Source organism: Sparus aurata, chromosome 11, assembly GCF_900880675.1.
Source record: "Sparus aurata chromosome 11, fSpaAur1.1, whole genome shotgun sequence".
Taxonomy (NCBI): domain Eukaryota; kingdom Metazoa; phylum Chordata; class Actinopteri; order Spariformes; family Sparidae; genus Sparus; species Sparus aurata.
In genome coordinates this window covers 12465008-12483491 of record NC_044197.1, presented here as the reverse complement: position 1 = coordinate 12483491, position 18484 = coordinate 12465008, and the positions used below count along the sequence as shown (strand labels likewise).

The window sequence follows — 18484 nt, the reverse complement described above, 5'->3', positions numbered from 1 at the left end:
GTCAGCTGTCGCTTCCGGATGCGGTGAAGCAGCGGAGAAGTAGGAAAACACCGCACAGAGACATGGATTTAAATGACCAGACGACATCCACAAAGTCCTAGGACACGGCAGCACGGCCCGCAGCGGCTTCACGGAGACGAAGACACGCGTCGGAAACTGTGCATCGACGGAGTTTGACGTCGGATGTTGTTTTTTTTACTTAGTATCCGTGTTTATGCCTTCTTGCTAGCTTAAGCCATCGTAGCGTTAGCTGGTACGCGCAGACAAATACCTTCTCTCTCCGGGCAAATATGACTTGTCGTGACCGGTATTCGTGATTTAACGCGGACTCTTGCAGGAGGGAGCCGCACAGTGAGTGTTAAATTGTGTTTGAAGGGTGTTTTAGAGTTTGTTTCGTTCTCTTTGAGGTCAAGGCTGCAGTGGAAAAACCTTCAGACAACACAAGTAGAAAACGACAAGTTGTAGTTTTCCGAAAATATTCAGGGAAAATTTAAGGAAACAGCAGTTTGTATCTGAAGTCAAGTTTGAACTATCAACAAGTGGACAAAATGGATGTGATTTGGACTTCAGTTAGCACACGGAAAACCCAGCAGATACACCGTAAATAACACTTCCCTGTCAGCCGGCAGGCTCCACTACTTTTTCCTTCTTCTGCTGACAAGGCACTTCACAAACAGTATCCTGTGTTTGATCTGGGCTCAAGTGGAGGAAGTCTTCTGTTTTATTTTAGTCTCTAGTCTCTTAGTAGCAAAGCCTCTTTTTCACTTTAACGTGGAGACAAAGCTCCTCAGATCAACAGGTAGGTCTACTGATCTTGCATGTTTGTGGTTTGTGTGAGGCCCAATGCAATAATTATTTTTAAATAACTGGCTTGTCTGTTAATAATTAGCTCTAAAGATGTTCAAGTAATGAATTATAATCATTATGGTTTACCAGGACCTCAAGGGAAGCTTGTGTAGTTCAACCAACATCTAAAGAGTGTTCATTGTCGAAGCTGAAGCTATTGATTGATCAGTTAATAGACACATATTAATCAGCAAATGTTCTGATTATTTATTGCTAATTTGAGTCATTTTTCAAACCAAAAATGCTCAATATTAATTGGTTCCAGCCCCTCAATTGTAGATGTTTGCTTCTTCTCTTCGTTTAATGTTCTCACAACATCCTTTTAGCAATTTGAAGATGACTCCATGATGTTGTGCCACATTTTTCACTAGTATCTTACATATGTATTTATAACAAATTGATTAATGTGTTAAATGTATACTTTACAGGATGTGTCTGATTTAAAGGTGCAGCTAGTGGCTCTAAAGAAAAGTAGTTGATATTTGAGTCAAATCATCAAATACAAGACATCAAGCCAAAAGCATGGATGTTTGACAACCTGGGAATGAGTCTCAGTGATCAGATATCTTTCTCCAGAATCACTTCCGCACAGAAACTTCCCCAAAACATGGAAATGATAAGGAAATGGGAAAATACAGTTAAAAAGCAGGTTCTCTGCAAATATAGACACCTCCACACGTTTATGGTGGGACATAAGTGCGTGTTTTTACATTGTTTTTAGGGAATATTCTGCACAGTAAACCTTAAATTCTATATATCTAACTGTATATAATCGTTAAAAGCTGCAAACTAGCTGTTGTAGAAACAGTTCCACCATCATTGCTGCCACACTTTGACTGCATGCCTTTGTACATTACATTGTGATAAGTATCTCATTGTGTCAACAATTGGCTGATGTGTGATTCAATGGCACAGTGATCCTCTTGTCGTCCTCCTGCACAGTGAAGGATGAATGGCCTCTCTCTCAGCGAGCTCTGCTGCCTGTTCTGCTGCCCGCCCTGCCCCAGCCGCATCGCAGCCAAGCTCGCCTTCCTGCCCCCTGAGCCCACGTACGCCTTTCTTCCAGACCCAGATGCAGGCCCTGCTGCACAGGCAGCGACGGGGACATCCAGCCTGCGGGCCCGGAGCGGTGCCTCAGTCGCCGGGGCTGTGGAGGGAAGATGGAAGCTCCACCTGACGGAGCGAGCAGAGTTTCAGTACACGCAGAGAGAGCTGGACACAACAGAGGTGTTCCTCACTCGATCCAGTAGAGGGAACAGAGTCGGCTGCATGTACATTCGCTGTGTTCCTAACGCAAGGTGGGTGGTTTGAAAGATTTACTTACCTTCTGAGTCAGTGTGGAGCCAACCAGTAACTGACTTATTACATTTAGTTTATTGTCTATAGCTTGTTTGACCTTTCTTATTCATTGTGTGTCACACTTCCTCCGAAGTGTTTCCACTCTTTCCTTTCTTGTCAGTCTTTACTTCATCCAGGTCTACTTCCTTCACTTGTCTTCCTGTTGACTCAGCCAACTCAGGATTTTCTCTTCCTGCTTTTCCATGGATCCCTCCCATTTACTTTAACAGTTTCTTTTTCCTTTCATTCACATTTTTCCGTTCTGTTTTGTCCCTCCAGTTAGTAGGAACTTGAGTGTTTAGCGTCACCTGTTCACATTAATTCTGGTTCTCGATAATGATCATCATGTAAAACAAGTCTTCCACTCACTGATAAGATATCAGTTCACAGAGAGCCAGAGACAATATATTACCAGTTGTCTGGCTGTCCCCTCCTGTAGGTCTGTGTCGTTGCATCATTTAACATCAGCAAAAGTTTTATTTTATGTGCTGAGATGTAAAAGTTCAGTTTTCTGTGTGGTTTTATGCTCATCTTGCTGCACTGTGCTCCTGCTGATTAATTCACTGAATCAATTAAAAAGACATGGACAGGCTTGTGTTACAGTCTGTGTGTTTTGCATTAATGTCTAGTATTACACCAGAATGAAACCAAACTAGACGTGATATGGCACTGTCATTGTTATGCCGCATTCGGAGCAGAGAGGCCGAGAGCAAAGCCACGGGCCGTACGGGTTCATAAACAAAACTGCTGAGGGAGGATCTCAAAACAGTCAGTGTGTAGAGCAAGTATCCAATTTCTCCAGAGAACACAACATGCATTCATGAATAAAAAGCAAGGGCTAGAATACCACGCTTTTATAGTGGATACTCTGCTTCTCGGGTTGTGCAAAATGTCTAGAAGTAAGAGTCATCTGGTGGGAGTCAATCATAGTAAACCAATCTTCCCAACACACAGCGCTTTTACACAAAGATGTACTGGCATGGAGTCCAATGTTTGTCTTAACAGCAGGTTGCTTATGGTTTTATTCAGTGTAGAGTTACCAGGTCGGACTCGTGGACAGGGAAGATGTGTTAAACTGTACTGTTTGTTTTTGTTTTAATGTTAGACCCTCATGTGACTGTTTCTGCTTCAAATGAACCAAGACACACAGTAAGGCAGTCACAATACCAAAATTTTAAACTGCAAGTTAATTTTCTCTTTTTTACTTATAACTAACAAACTGCACACAGTGCTGGAAAAGAAACAGTCCAACACATTTGTAATCATGTTCATACTGTATGTTTGCAGAAAGGGTTTCATGATCTGATGGCAGAGCTGTGTTTTTACAGCCTTGGTAAAAAACACAGCTCTGATCAAGTGTCACTAATGCTCTAAATGTTCCTTTGGTCCATTTACTAGAGCAGTTTTTTAGTCATCCTAGATCCTGTCAAAATGGACCACTAATATGTGCATCTTGTTATATTGAGCTACGAGTTGAAATGATGACAGTTGTGATAAGGAGATTTTCATATGTAACAACTTTTATTAAACTTTATTCATATATCACTTTTCAAAAACAAGATACAGAGTGCTTTACAGACATTTAAAAGCCAAATAAATAACCAGATAAAAAATCTTAAGTAGAATTAATGCAGCAATAATAACATGCAAGGTATGAATTACTACTTTTCAGGTATAGAAACCTTTTGAATTTGTAAACTATTACACCATCTACTAACTTGTCTTTTGACGTGCATCCTTTCAGATTTACAGTGCTTTTCTCTCACGGTAACGCCGTCGATCTTGGCCAGATGAGCAGTTTCTATATCGGTCTTGGCACTCGCATCAACTGCAACATCTTCTCCTACGACTACTCAGGCTACGGCGTCAGCACTGGCAAGCCCACTGAGAAGAACCTCTACGCAGACATAGATGCTGCCTGGCACGCCCTGCGCACACGGTGCGTTTTGACATAATTGGCCCATATGTGTCCTTCAAGGGATGATTTATTTCACAGTGTCTTTGTCTGCTGAGACCAAGTTAGTTTAGATTAGGAGCAAGAATCTGGATTAATTCACATACCTACTACTGCCAAGCATAGAACCAGGAAAAGCTGCAAAGGGTGATAAATTAAGATGGGTAGAAGAGGGTCAAGTAAAGAAAAAGCTCTGAGGAAAAAGTGCCAGAGGTTGTGATGAGGACAGAGATGGAATGAAGATAGCAGAGTGTAGACAGGTGCCATGGGAATAAAAATAGGGTGAGATGAATGGATGAAGAGATGGAAGGCTGGGGGGGAGATGTCTCTCAAGGACGTTGTGGTGTGATAAAGTGTCTCATTAGTGAAAGCGGAGCTGCCTTAATGCGGCTGTAGCCCTGGGATGACATGACACCACCGAGCATTGTCTAAGGGTCTACTTTTGGATAGAGCTGTCACATTTTAAGGATATTTATTAAAAATATTATATAAAGTTTTCAAATGGATGTTCTTAATACCCTATCTTTTGATCTGCATACGTTTGTTTATCCTTTTTTTCTTTTATTACAGCTTAAACTGTCTATGATTAAAAAGTAGACTATTTTTTTTTTTTTTAACTTCCATTAGCCTGTGCTAAAGTGTCTCTTGTACCTTTTAATCTTTAACAGGTATGGCATTAGCCCAGAGAATATAATCCTGTACGGACAAAGCATTGGCACAGTACCCACCGTAGACCTGGCGTCACGGTATGAGTGTGCCGCCGTGGTTCTTCACTCACCTCTAACATCTGGCATGAGAGTGGCCTTTCCAGACACAAAGAAAACATACTGCTTCGACGCTTTCCCCAAGTAAGTCTCTCTTTCTCAGTCTATTTGTACCCTTTTTAACCAGTCTCAGATATTACATCTTCCAACATTTGATTGTTTAAATACAAATTAAAGTTATATTAAATTAATATGTGTGTCTTAGTGCATGGTATATTTAAGTTGGCACATATTTATGTATGGCTGTCTTTTGTCAAATAAAACTTTTTACATCAATGAAGTCCTTAATAGGGTGTTCATGTAAACATGATACACATATTCAGAATGTTTTGCTGCCAGTTGGCATTTCCACATAATGACAGATCTGCCAACAGAAGGGAGTAATTGCCACTTGCACTTGTGAGAGCGTTTCTTGTCCAAGACAAACATCTGCGCTGAGAGACTAGCCTCTGTCCTTTCAGGTTACATTTTAGTGCCGTGATTTTTCTAAGTGCCTTTTCTTGATTATTGTATGGATATTATTTATACTTTATTTTCATAAATGTGAGTAGGGTATCCAAATACTGTAGCATTTTAAAGATGAATTCTGACACAGAGGTCTGTTATCTTGGGGGAGACTTCTCATACTACATCTTTTCATACGTGATAATCTGATGTAAAGCATTGATGATGCAGCATTTTGCATCATTCACACATGATAACGTCAGATGTAATAGCCACCCTCTCAACACATCATGACATATTTACCAAACGTCTGTCTAATACTGCTGAATAGATCCATAAGTTAAACAACACAGAAACCCTTTCATTTCAAAATTGATCAATGATAAGATGTGGCACATAACATATATTACTTTTATCCAGCGCTTGTACATCAGTTCATAGGCCAGATGTTTTTTATGCCCTCATCGTGCAGTTGATCTCATGCACTGATGATGGGGTGCACACGCTTTTAGCTTCGCAGCTTCGATGAAGATACTGATTTTAAAATTGTGTAAATAGTGCCATTTTTGTACAAACTTATCCTTCAATTACCTGGTAAACTACCATTGTCCAAGCAAAACCTGTGTGGAATATTTACCTTTGCCAAAATATACCTACTGTTTAATTAGTCCTCTACAGCATGTCAAATGTCTAAAAGTGAAGTTGCAGAAGTTAATGTTACACACAACAGTGTATGACTTACCGCCTCCTGTTTACAAGTGAGGAAGTCTTATCCCACATGTTTTCTCCCCAATTGCCCATGACTGTTAATTTAGATCTGCAGCACACACTCTGAGTGCTTATTCATTCCACACTTTTTAAATAGCAGGGAAAGAATCATGTTAAGCAGTTATAATTAAACTGATTTGATCCTTTTAACTTGAAGTTGTAATACTGCAGACAGCAGGTGGCTGGTTGTGATAAAGTACATGTCAGATATTCTACCTCCTACTACAAAGAGATTTGGTGCCCCACGTTTGTGTGCGATTGTAACGTGGGTGGAGGCTGTGGTGTGTTGGTACTGTGTTTATTTTATTTTTAAACCTTGGCCAGCAAACAATTCCCTCCTCCTGGACAGACACAACGCAGAGTAATGCTATCATTAGCGAGACTTTATCCCTTCTGTTCTTGTTGCCAGTTTAGTTTTAGTGACTGTGTCTGATGAAGGTCAATAGCAGCTAACGCAAGCCTTAACACAGAGTCTAGTCCCAGATGGTACAAGTGGGTGAGGCGCAGAGGTTGTAGAAAACCAGGGAATGCCTCACTGTGTGTGTAGTGAGCTGAGAAAGCCTCCAGTGTTCGCCTGTTGTTCACATTCAGAGTAGGCAGCTGGCAGCCCTCCTTTCTCTGTGTGTGTCTGTCTGTCTGTAGCTGTCTCTCCTGTTTCCTCTGATATGTTCCACGAGAAGACTTGATTATACTTAAAAGATTAAACAATTGTACATTTTTCAGGTAGGTATACATTTTATATTGTGTTTGGTGATAAATATATTCATTTATGTCGATAAAATGTATGAACCAATTACATATTCCATCAATTCAGAATACTTTATTCATCCCTCAAGGGGCAATTCAAGGCAAGCAAGCTTTAAAACAGAAGCACTCATTGACGGTTCAATTAAACACCTACGTGACAACATTTGTTAGAAGACATAAACAAGGATTAGGACGAGGTTGAAAGCGCAGGCTTATTTATTAGTGGTCAAAGTAAACTGGCCAATCCTTTTACAAGGTACAAGGTAATTTACACAACACAGGGTTGCATAATGAAATTAAGGTTTGTAAATGTCTTGTGCAACACAAATTACAGAACATCGAAACAGCCCTTGATATATATATATATACATAATCCCTGAGTGCAGTATTTTGAACCTGCATCAGGGTGAATCTAAGCAGCTGCAACAAGATGGTGTTGATAATGACAAAGATCATTTGTACTGTGACTGTTCACAAGTCCAACGGCTTCTGAAATAAAGCCTCCTTTTGTTTTTACAAACAGATGATCCAAAATGCCTCCCTCGTGAAAGTATCTTAAAATAGTCATAGAGGCCATGTGTAGTGTGGTTGATTATCTGATATGTAGGAAGCTGTGCTGGAGATCTTGTGTTTTGCCTATAATTTTGGAGCTATGTTGTCTCTTGTCCTTTTGGCAAAGGGATGTAAACCAGCAATTAAAAGAGATAAGTTAGAGTACTTCCACTACAAGGAGAGTCAAACTTGTCAATATTCTTCGAGCATTTCTCCTGAGATTATTACTGATGTTTTCTTTTTTCACTGAAAGTATATTTGTATTCTGTGCTGTCCACAAGCATCAAATCTGCACTGCAGAGATAAAACCAATGTCCCTGTCAGCGAATCTGAACATGTTCTGGCTTTTTAATTTACAAGAATTATGACAGTATAATATTATTCTAGTTTCAAAGCAGTAAATGTGTTTTATAGCCCGTTATGGTCCCGACACACCAGGCTGACAGAATGTCAGGGCCACTAGTAAGTGCTTGTTGCCCTAGTTTTTGCATTGTTCCCTCAGTATTGGCACTGGTCAGCCCTTGTCAGCTTTTTGTTCTAAAGAGCATGTCGGATATGCGGCTGAGATTGTCATGAGAAATATCACCTTGATTGGCTGTTCAGCTGAGCTAATCAGTGCGCAGGGAGGAAAAAGCAAGGCCCCTCATCCTGTCGCTGTAGTTTCCGTAATTTCACCCATTTAGTGAGGTTTCTATTTATTGAATGCCTTTCAGACGCATTCTTGATTTAGAAGTGGCTGTATTAGGGAGAGGAGGAAACATTCCTTCATCATGGCAATGGTTTGTGTGTCCGCAGTCATGAGTTTTGCGGGTTTCCCTTCGTGAATTACAATTACAGACTACTGCCACCTGCTGGTACAGAGAGGTATTTCCTCTCACACGGTTGCAGAATGTGTGAGCTAATGGGACCTCAGCTGTAGTATTTGTGTTGTGTTCAAGTGCAGTTTTTTGACTGAATCACAGGTCAGTTAGCAGTTAGCCTTCGTCGCCATTAGTAATTTCACGTCAGTTTGGTGCACTTGGAATTTACTATCATAGCCCACACAAAAATAAAGCTTCACTGATATATTTAAATATTTTTAAGATTACTGATTGATGTTCCGTTTTAAGGCCCGATCCACAGAGCCCACTTTACGTCACTATTAACCTGAGCTCTACAGTCTACTTTTAGGTGAAGTAAATGATAAATGTTTTTAAAATCTGATTTGTGTTCTTTTCTCCTTTTTTAAGCATTGAGAAAGTATCTAAAATTCCGTCCCCGGTGCTCATCATCCACGGGACGGAAGACGAAGTGATCGACTTCTCCCACGGCCTGGCTCTTTTCGAGCGCTGCCCCAAGGCTGTGGAGCCTCTGTGGGTGGAGGGAGCGGGACACAACGACATTGAACTGTACAGCCAATATCTGGAGCGCCTACGCCGCTTCATAGGACAGGAGTTGGCTGCACAGCACGCCTAACCTATCACCACCAAGACCATCATGATCGGACATCATCATTACCATTTTTCCTGGTCCAAGAGTTCCCTAACCGTCCCTCAGCTCACCGCGGCTTCCAGACGGTGTTAGGCTTCACACACTATGGTGCTCCGTCTTCGAGGACGCGGTATGCCTTCACAGGACCGTTGATTGATGCAACATGTAGAAAAGAAGTCTGTTCATAAACATCAGAAGTGCGTGAGTGAGAAAGACTTTTTCACAAACTGCATTTAGACCATTGTTGTTGTTTTTAGAGGTTACTTTAACAGAACAGCTGCCATTTGTTAGCTACAAATACATGTCTTTACTGTGCGATGATGGGGACAGGAAAGGAGACTCATGAATTGAAGAATTATGAGGAGGTTTAACAGAACAGCAAGTAATCATGTCGGTCAGTTAAGTTGTGGTCCATGTGGAGCATTTTGTTGAATTTTCCAGCTTACTCAGAGTTTGTGTGTAGCTTTAAATTCTTCAGTTACCCCAAATTAGATGGTGCAGCAAAGGGAAACACTTAAAAGACTCTCTCTGAAGTGCTTCTGACACGTGTTGGGGAATATTTAGATTTCTAATCACCTGTTGAAAATAATAGCAACAGGTTTGTAACTTACTTCTGTACATTGAATGCAATCAAATGCAATCCAGCCCTACAGTGAATCCTCATTAGAGGGAATACGTTCTTATTATGGTTTGATTGGTTGTGTTGCATTGGACTGCATTATATTGAAAGGTGTTTCTAATACACCCCCCCCCCCATTTGGGTTTTCGTGTGTTTCATTTTGTTTTTCCGCTGTACTGAATATTTTGCTCAGGTAACCCTCTTTTAGTCATCGGGGCTGGTGTCTCACCTTTGTTTGTGTCTGTTTTGTTTCATCAGCTAAATCTCCTCAGATCCTTTAAGCAAAGACCTCAGAAGCAGCCAATGTGAGGTTTTTTGTTTCAAGCAACAAACCAGATTATAATGCTGAAACTGCGGTACAGACCAAATCATGAGCCGTTACAGGATTAATATTTTCTTTCCATCATTACTTCAACTTTCTCTGCACCGCATCTGTAAAACTAGTCATGTATTGTGAGTAGCTGTGATAAAGATACAATATGCAAGAATTTTAGTTTAAAACATCCAAAAATTAAGTAAAATTATCAACAATATGTGAATTAATAACAGTTTAGACGCCATGTCAAGGACATCTGTGTATTTTGTTGCAGAGATATCTGTCAAAGTAAGCATTCTAATCAACTAGCCCGAGTCCAATCTGTTAAAAAAAATTTCCAAAAAGTTAAATAATCACATACCTTTTTTTTCTTATTCGACTGAAAAGTACAACCGTAAACCATCTGACTTAGTTCCTCTCTTTTACAGAACCAAGACAAGCTTGTTGATAATAATAAACTTTATTTATATAGCGCTTTTTCTTTACAATGTGCTTCACAAAAAGAATACAACAATAATAATGAAAATTAATAAAATGAAATAGAATCCAGACATGGATAAGAGCTTTATAAAAAAAAAAAAAAAAGGAATGTTTTAAGATTAAAGAAGGGCGTTCAAGAGCCTCTAATAGAAAATACCTCCAGCTCCAGAGAGTCTGTTGGGTCTGTCTGTTCGTCTTTTTTATGTCTCGCACCACGAGGTCACAGCTTTCAGCAGTTTCCCCTTTTTTTTTTCTTTTTTTTTTTAGCATACATTTTCGACGTCCATTTTGCTTATTTGCACTTCAGTCTTGAAGAGCAGAACTGTCAAATAAAAGGCGGAATTCAAACTTTGCTTTGGAATTAAGTATTTTATAATAATTTCAGTGATCGATGTGTTCCACTCCATGAGTCCTGATGAATAAAAATCATTCCCACCTCTATACAGATAAGCATAAGAACAGCTGTTTTACAACAATGTAATGCAGCGTTATGGTTCTTTGTCTTACAGCTTTAACAATAAGGAGCTCCTCTGAGTGACACTAGACTATTAGAAGGTGGACAACAACTCGGCACATTTATTCTCCAGCATGATGATGACAATTTCACTATAATTCTGCAAGACAGATAGAAAACATCCTCTCTGTGTGTGTGTGTGTGTGTGTGTGTGTGTGTGTGTGTGTGTGTGTGTGTGTGTGTGTGTGTGTGTGTGTGTGTGTTTTTGTCCTTCCTCTCTGGTTTACAGTCCATTAAGAACTGCCGATAACATTTGTGCATCTAGGCATACACCTCCTGCGCAATACTTCAGTTTTTTTATGTATTTTAAGCATAACGTCTTGACAACACTATTGTTCTACTTCACAGCATTGAGTATAATAATGGTACATACAATTTCTAGCCGCTGATGTGACGTTTTGTACTAACTGAAGAGGCTCAAACATTTTTCACCCCTCTTTGAATTTACCGTTTTGCTTTTCTGTGCTGATAATGTAGGGAAATATCACTAACCAGTACATACTAAATTGTCCCATCGTGCTGCAAATGCTATGTTCTTCTTGTCACAATATTGTTATGAGTATACAACAACAAAAAAAAGAGCTGATGCAAGATTACATCAGCTGGCAGGAAGATAAATTGTAATCCTTCCTTTTTACTGCCTAGTTCAGATTCACCGCACTCAGTGGTGACAAAAATCGCTTCTCTCCCCTCACTCAATGGGCTGTTTTACAACCAGACACGCGATGCAGTCTGAAGCGTCTTAAAGATGCAAAACTCAGCGAGCCCCAGAAGTGTTTTATCTAACCAATTTGATTTATATGAACCTGAGACATTGAGTGCTGCACCTTTTTTTTTTTTAAATCTCCTAGTTGAACGGTGAGATTACGACTGTTTTGTTTTCGAAGAGGAGTCGGGATTTTCAGGTTTTCTTGTGGATGTATGAACCAAAGTGTAACTCTTTTTATTATTTTTTTTTTCAGCGCTTTACCCCATTGTACCTGCTTTTTATGTTGGCACTTCTTAACCAAAGGTAAAAAAAAAAAAATGTTCATATTTAAGTTTTTTTGTTAACTTCTATTTATCTACGTGATTGGTCTGATCTTTTCCCCCACTTTCATACACTAGGATACAGATTAAATGTAAATTTGTTCAATAATTATGTTCCATCATATCATATTTGGTTTCAAATATGCAGTAACAAGAGTTTGAAAAGCATAAATTACCAAGTTGTGGGTGTTTTTTTTTCTATCTTCTATTCAAGCTGTTAAAATGTACTGTTTGTGGAGGAGTATAACTAAGCAATACAGCAAAGCCGTGAGTTTGTGTCAAGAGCAGGAGGAGAAGAAGTGTGTGGGATGATTAAAGAACCGTGACAGACGAGCTCCAAGTAGACAACTGAAAAATCTTTTGTTTTGTCTGTTACTCAAATGTTTGTTTCTCCGGTGTAACACATCTGTGGCGATCATTTCTGTCATCACACGTTGTTATCCACTGTTTATTATACTGACTGTTTTTGTTTTTTTGTAGTTTTTAAAGGGTTTTGTCTTTTTTTTTTTTTTTTCTCCAAGAATTCAAGAGAATAAGAAGTTAATAAAACATAATCTGAAATTGATATTGAACACGACTCTGCCCCCTTTTTAAAGTTGATAGTTGTGTTTTCACCTTGCGTCTATTTGTCTGTTGGTTGGTCACACAAAAACTACCCAACAGAATCCCGCAAAACTTGGGTGGATATTTCTTGGCGCAGAGTAGCTCCTGTTAACTTTTGGTGTGGATCCAGATAAAGGGATGAATCCAGGGCTCCTTTCTCTCACTGCCCTTAGCATTGCACGTTTTCCATCATTTTCATTCATTTCTCCAGAAATAATTTCTAGAAGACTTATAGCATGTGAAAGAAAAGAGGTGTGTTCAAATCACCAATGGCCAACACAACACATTTTGCGTAGTGCATAGACAAACAAATTCCTGGAGAAATATTCATGCGTGGGTTGGATCGATTAACTATATTATATGCTATATAAATACAAGATGTGCTCTGATCTGCAGCAGAGGAGCCTTTTTCGGCACGAATCTGTTACGCGTGTCTCATTCAGCGGCTGATTTTCCACTAGCGGCAGTCCTGGCACTCGGTGAATAATGACCTGCCTGTAGTGAAAGGCCTCACAGGGCTGCACGAGACGGATCCAAGAAAGGCCCGGGTGAATAATTGGCTGATGAGTAAATGAGTCTTTAATTGCCTGGTGTGTGTGTGTTGTTGTTTTTCCTCCTCTGTGGAGTTGTGTGTCTGTGTGTTGTGTGTTGGGATGGGCTTGTTATCATCCATGGAAAATAAAAAGGTTCAAATGATGTGTTTTAATTAAACCAGAACAAGGACTCAGGTCTGTCCCAGCCTCCCCTCGCTGTGTCTGCCTCCATGTTGACATGTGGGGGAAACAGGGACAGATGGATCGTAAGCTGCGCCTCCCTCATCCCCGAGAACACACACGTACACACACACACACACACACACACACACACACACACTTGTGCCAGCTCTTTTTCAATGGACTACATAAACAATCTGGTGTTGTCCCACTCAAATGCTCTTACGGATTAAAAGCAGCTGCAGCGGCACATCCCCCCCTGCGTCAGGCGAAGTTAGTGCAGCCTGACTAACTGCATCAAACACCACCAGCAGCTTTCCACACACTCCTCAAATGCACTGACTTTTACACAGCCCCGAGCACGGAAACCCTTTTATGTTGACATGTATCAAAGGAATTGGATGTGCCGGCTCTCGACAACGTAAGACTTAAAACAAGGCTCGGAAATCAAAGAACTGCCTCTGAATGTTCTCAACCAGAGAGCTGTAGCGCGGTGAACATTTTGACTATCCTGTATATCAGTTTGAGAGATAGAGAATCACATACAGGCCTGAATATTTGGCATTTAGCATATTATCAGATGCTCATTATGTTCTTGTTTAACTCTATACGAGTATGAAGGGGTTTGGACTGGGAAGGAGAAAAAAAAAGGCCGCCAGGAACTGACTGTGACCAGAGGCTGCAGATACAGACTGTGATGCTTGCTTTGATAAAAGGACACAGTTTGAACGCAGTGTCATTAAAACAGAAAGAGAGAGGTTAGAACTGTGCTTTGCTTTGTGATCAATAAGTCATAACCCAAAAAATACCAAAGCACACGGCTGTGGGCTTAGAGCCTCGGCGTCTTCACTCACAGCCTTCACCAGGTTATAGAAAAGCCAGCAGCAGCTCACAGATACATCAATATTTCAACTTGTGTATGTGTTCATTCACTGTAATTAACTCCCTATATGATTATGAATATCACGTGCTATCGATTGTGATGAATTTGCTCGTTCTAAATGTGCCTCGCATGATCGAGCATGCAGCGCACCCACTTGTTTTGACAGCACCTGTGAAGATTTGGTTTTGCCAGGCAGCCGACACTAGCTGACACAAGCCGACACCAGCCGTGATCTATCTGTGAGCTGCCGCTTGCTTTTATAAGCCCTGATGAAGACTGTGTGAGTCTAAAGCTTTTAAACATTTCAGGGAAACAATGTGCATTGGTATTTTGGTGTCATTTGGAGTCAGTTTAACCTCTCTCTTTTTTGGTTTCATGAAACGTCCTTGGATCCAAAGAGCACCTGTTTTTTTTAAGCACCTGCACTCATAAAGAAGAGCTTGTTTAAAAGGGCAATAGATAAGAATTTTTGCTGAATTCTAGTTAAAAAATATTAACTGAAATTATCAACAGAATGTGAAGAAATAACAGTTCTGACATTATGATGTCTACGTGTGTTGAGCTGCAGAGGTTCTGTATCTACAGAAGTGAGCCTGTCCAGCTCCACACCAGCACTTCCCGCGGAGCGAAACAGACGGAGCTGCATGCGAAAAAACGCGAAGTTTGCTCCTTTTTTTTTTTTTTAAATGTAACTCATAATAAATAGTGTCAATCGTATCCTGGTGTATGGTGAAATATTTCTTCTGATGTACCAACACTCCCCTATTGCTCTGAGCTCCCTGTCCACTAGATGCACGGTTAACGATGCTAACTCGCTAATGGCAGCTACAGTTAGCAGCAGCTAGCTGTTACTCTAGAGATGTGCTGCCCCAAGTAATTTTTTTTGAAGGTTTTAGGTTTATATATATACTCTATATTTATACTGTGAATATATTGTATATGTATAAATGTATGTATGTTAATATGTAGGATTAACTCTGGCCTCTGATGATGTATCAGCATTCAAATAGAACTGCAGCTTCCTGTCACTGGTTTTGAGTATTACATGGTCTGGAATATTTTCTTCTTTTGTGTCATGACGCATATTTATTTAAGGAAGGCTACCCAGCATGCCTGCTGAGTTTATTTCTTGCTTTTCTCTCTCATTACCATTCTCTCTGAGCATCTTCTGCCGTGTGCATTATGTATATCTAACTGATGTTTTTTTTCTGCGGCCTCTTTTGTAGTCCATGGTGGGCTCTAATGTTCTCCCGTCCTCTGTGTCGTTTTTATTATTTTCGTCTCGGATTCACATAAATTCTCACACAGAGCCGTCTCTTGTCAAATGCAATTGCAAATTCCCTCTAGCAATACAGGGAGTGTGTAACTGATTTTGGCTTCTGTGTGTGTGTTTTTATTTCTTGCCCTGAGGTGAGGGGAAATTGATGTGCGCCTTAGCTCACGCGCATGAACTTGCATTTGCATTTGCAGTGAAGCGCACTGTTTCTCAGGTCAAACAGGAAACTTGAAGAAGACTTTTTATACCTTTACCCAAATTCTATATTTTTCAAACCTTTAATCTCTTATTTGGTGAAAACATGTTGTTTGTACCGAGTGAAATGATCTGACAGCTGCTCCTGAATCACTTTTCGAGATGACACACGATGTCAGCTGTGGTGGACGTTTACGTATCTTCTTCATAATAATAATAATTCCACTCTGCAACAATAAGTTCACATTTTGGGGAATTGTCACACTGACTAACTGGATGTACACAGTCTACTATTTCAATCGCAGGGACTTGAAGGGGACCTGAGCCATGAAGGACTTTAGAGGCCCAAAGAGGTGAAAGTTGACAGTGTTTACAAGGAAATTGCCCCCCCCCAAAAAAGTGAGAAAAGTCATATTTCAGTTCGATAGAAATATATTTTCCTCCTTATTCTTACCATTGTCAAGGTTTGAAGCCGGTGAACAAGGACATTGGATTTTGATTTTGATTCAGTCAAGTTTGAGTATTAAAGGAGCCGACAAAGCTCTTTGGTCGTTGCACTTGTATTTAGTTGCTGTCGTGCCTGTTGGTTGCACGTCTTAAAACGATGGCCTCAAACTCATCTAAGGCGTGTATGAATATATACGATACACACGGTAACAGTGTGCAGCTGAAAAACGTCATTTTCTTTTCGATTGCTTCTCAAGGAGTACATTTTGAACACATCCCGATTTCACGGGTGAGATCAAGTTCGCATGTTGAATGAGAGTGAAAGTCGTCGGCTTGTAAAAGAAAAGTCATGTTCCCGTAATTTTCGTCTGTTTCCACGCTTTTAATGTATTCCTGTGAATGTCAAAATTGTGTTTTTGTCTTTGAATTTCCTGGAAAAAGGGTTTGACCAGCGAAGCAGCAAACTCGGTTTCAGGAAAGGAAGGTCGTGACTGCTGCGTTCACGTCAGCAGAAATGTCTTCCACTCAGCAAAATAACTTGGGCTCTGTCCAGAACCGCCTCTGGTCCTTTTATTGATAATGTCAATCTGAACAGGGCCGAGCATGTTGTCTGTCACAGCACAAGGGTAAAGAGACGGATGCGGAGCTGCCTGCATCCACCCAGAGCATCAGAAGAAGAATACGTAAGGCTGTTTGTGTAGTCAGATAGACATAAAAAAAAAAAACAGAATTGTGTTTAAATAAGATAATGAGACTATCATTAAGGTAAGTGTTTTAAACACCTTTATTCACCATCATTTTAACAACTTAATTGTGATCCTTTTGGAAATAAAAGAGGACCAGCCAATAAGATTCTTCTTAGTGAGGCCCCCAAATATCTGTCCAACTAATTTAATCACTTTGGAGACAAATTTCAGTAGGTGCAGGTGGTAATTACCAAGAAACATTTTTGAAATTGCCGCCAAATTGCCCCAATACTGACCGCAAAACTGATTATCCAGACAGTGTTTAATAAAAATGATTCTGCCATTTTTCCCAATAAGTGTTTGATAAATAGCTTGTGATTTCTTTAATACATTTCCGGGGAACTTCCATCATGGTTACTGATGATCTTCTGCTGATCATGCCATTTTAAGTTCCAACTAGTTTCTGTCCAACTTCCCCACAGCGGGCCACTAAAATGAAGTGAGTTGTTATTGTTTTTAATGGAGTTACATTTCTGAAAATTGTTCCAAAGCTGGACTGTAGGGAAGTTGGGCAAAAACTAGTTGGAAATTAAAGCCACATTATGTAACTTTTAACCTTAAAATAACAGCTTCAAATCATTTTGATGGTACAGTGTCTCGTAATGTGAATAGTGTCTCAGTCACTCTGCCCCTCCATCACTTGTTTCTGCACTATGGAACTTCAGTAGGATCACACATGTTTACTTCAACACACAGCATTGTTATAATGTTATGAGTTTTGTTTGTAGTCAGCACCTACATTATATCTGACAAACTCATACAAACCCGGTATTTGTATTTACCACAGTGGGGTTGCAATCAGAAACGGCGGGGGGCGCCAAATCACACAAAGTGGCAATTCCTACATCATGTTGCTTTAAAAAAGCACAATCAGCAGAGAGTTCCATGTACATTGGTGGTAAGGTCAGGCAGACTTTCTGTTTCCTCTTTTTAACCTCTCTCCAAAACACATTATTTTAAGGACGGCTTTCTCCTGAAATGCTCACTTCCGTTTTTTTAATTTGTTTTTTAGTTTGTCTGAGTAAATTCTTACTTTGCTTGTTTTATTATTGTATGCATTGCACTATTGTCAATCATTTACCTGGAATTATTCCTGTTTGAATCTTTTTGTAAAGCACTTCGTAAGCTTTTTTAAAAAGAGCAATATAACTCTAGTTTAATGATAATAATACAAATAATATGTAATTACCAAGGAACATATTTGAAGTTTCAAAGTGATTCAAGAAATTTATCAGAATCAGAATCAGAATACTTTATTAATCCCCGGGGGGAAATTACCAGCTATAGCCAAACATTTTGAGGAAGTCACTGTAGTAATTTAGAGGTGATTTCAAAGAAATGTAAAATGTATTCCTTGGTATTACTGTTAATAAAGTGCCTGGGCTGCAAGTGGCAGCTCAACATAATTTGTTATTTCTAGATTTGGAAGTTTGTTGGGCACAAATACCTTTTTTAACTTGGCTGTAACTGAATGGAATAACCTTCCAGTCTCATTGAAACTCACTGAAGCAAAGGGAAGTTTAAGTAAGCGATGGAGAAATGGCTAGCTATCAGTATCTAAGAATAGGGACCATTCACAAATTCACTCAGAGTTGTCCGTGTATGTTATTCTGATATGTGATAGAAGGGATATTGTATTTGCGCCTGATCGTCTTTCAGGGTTTGGCATCTCGCCCCGTCAGAGGATCACAGAGGAAATAAGCCAGCGGCCCTCATGGTGCAAATTAATTCTTGACAGCAGGTATGTGATGACTCTCTTCAGGTAAATCACTAGAGAACA

General features: G+C 39.9%; 1 protein-coding gene across 1 annotated transcript; it reads left to right on the top strand.

Annotated features, from left to right (window-relative positions):
• abhd17ab (abhydrolase domain containing 17A, depalmitoylase b) lies at positions 1-12406 on the top strand. Its single transcript, XM_030433821.1, has 5 exons — positions 1-799; positions 1789-2144; positions 3929-4123; positions 4807-4986; positions 8643-12406. The coding sequence occupies exons 2-5, from the start codon at positions 1795-1797 to the stop codon at positions 8866-8868; spliced, it is 951 nt and encodes a 316-aa protein (XP_030289681.1). The 5' UTR covers positions 1-799; positions 1789-1794; the 3' UTR covers positions 8869-12406.
• Positions 12407-18484: the final 6078 nt, after the last annotated feature.

Bases quoted from the DNA above. Each gene is read 5' to 3' on its own strand.
- abhd17ab (XM_030433821.1), top strand. From the start codon at position 1,795: ATGAATGGCCTCTCTCTCAGCGAGCTCTGCTGCCTGTTCTGCTGCCCG. The intron at 2,145-3,928 runs GTGGGTGGTTTG...GCATCCTTTCAG, and splicing joins CGCTGTGTTCCTAACGCAAG to ATTTACAGTGCTTTTCTCTC. The intron at 4,124-4,806 runs GTGCGTTTTGAC...AATCTTTAACAG, and splicing joins TGGCACGCCCTGCGCACACG to GTATGGCATTAGCCCAGAGA.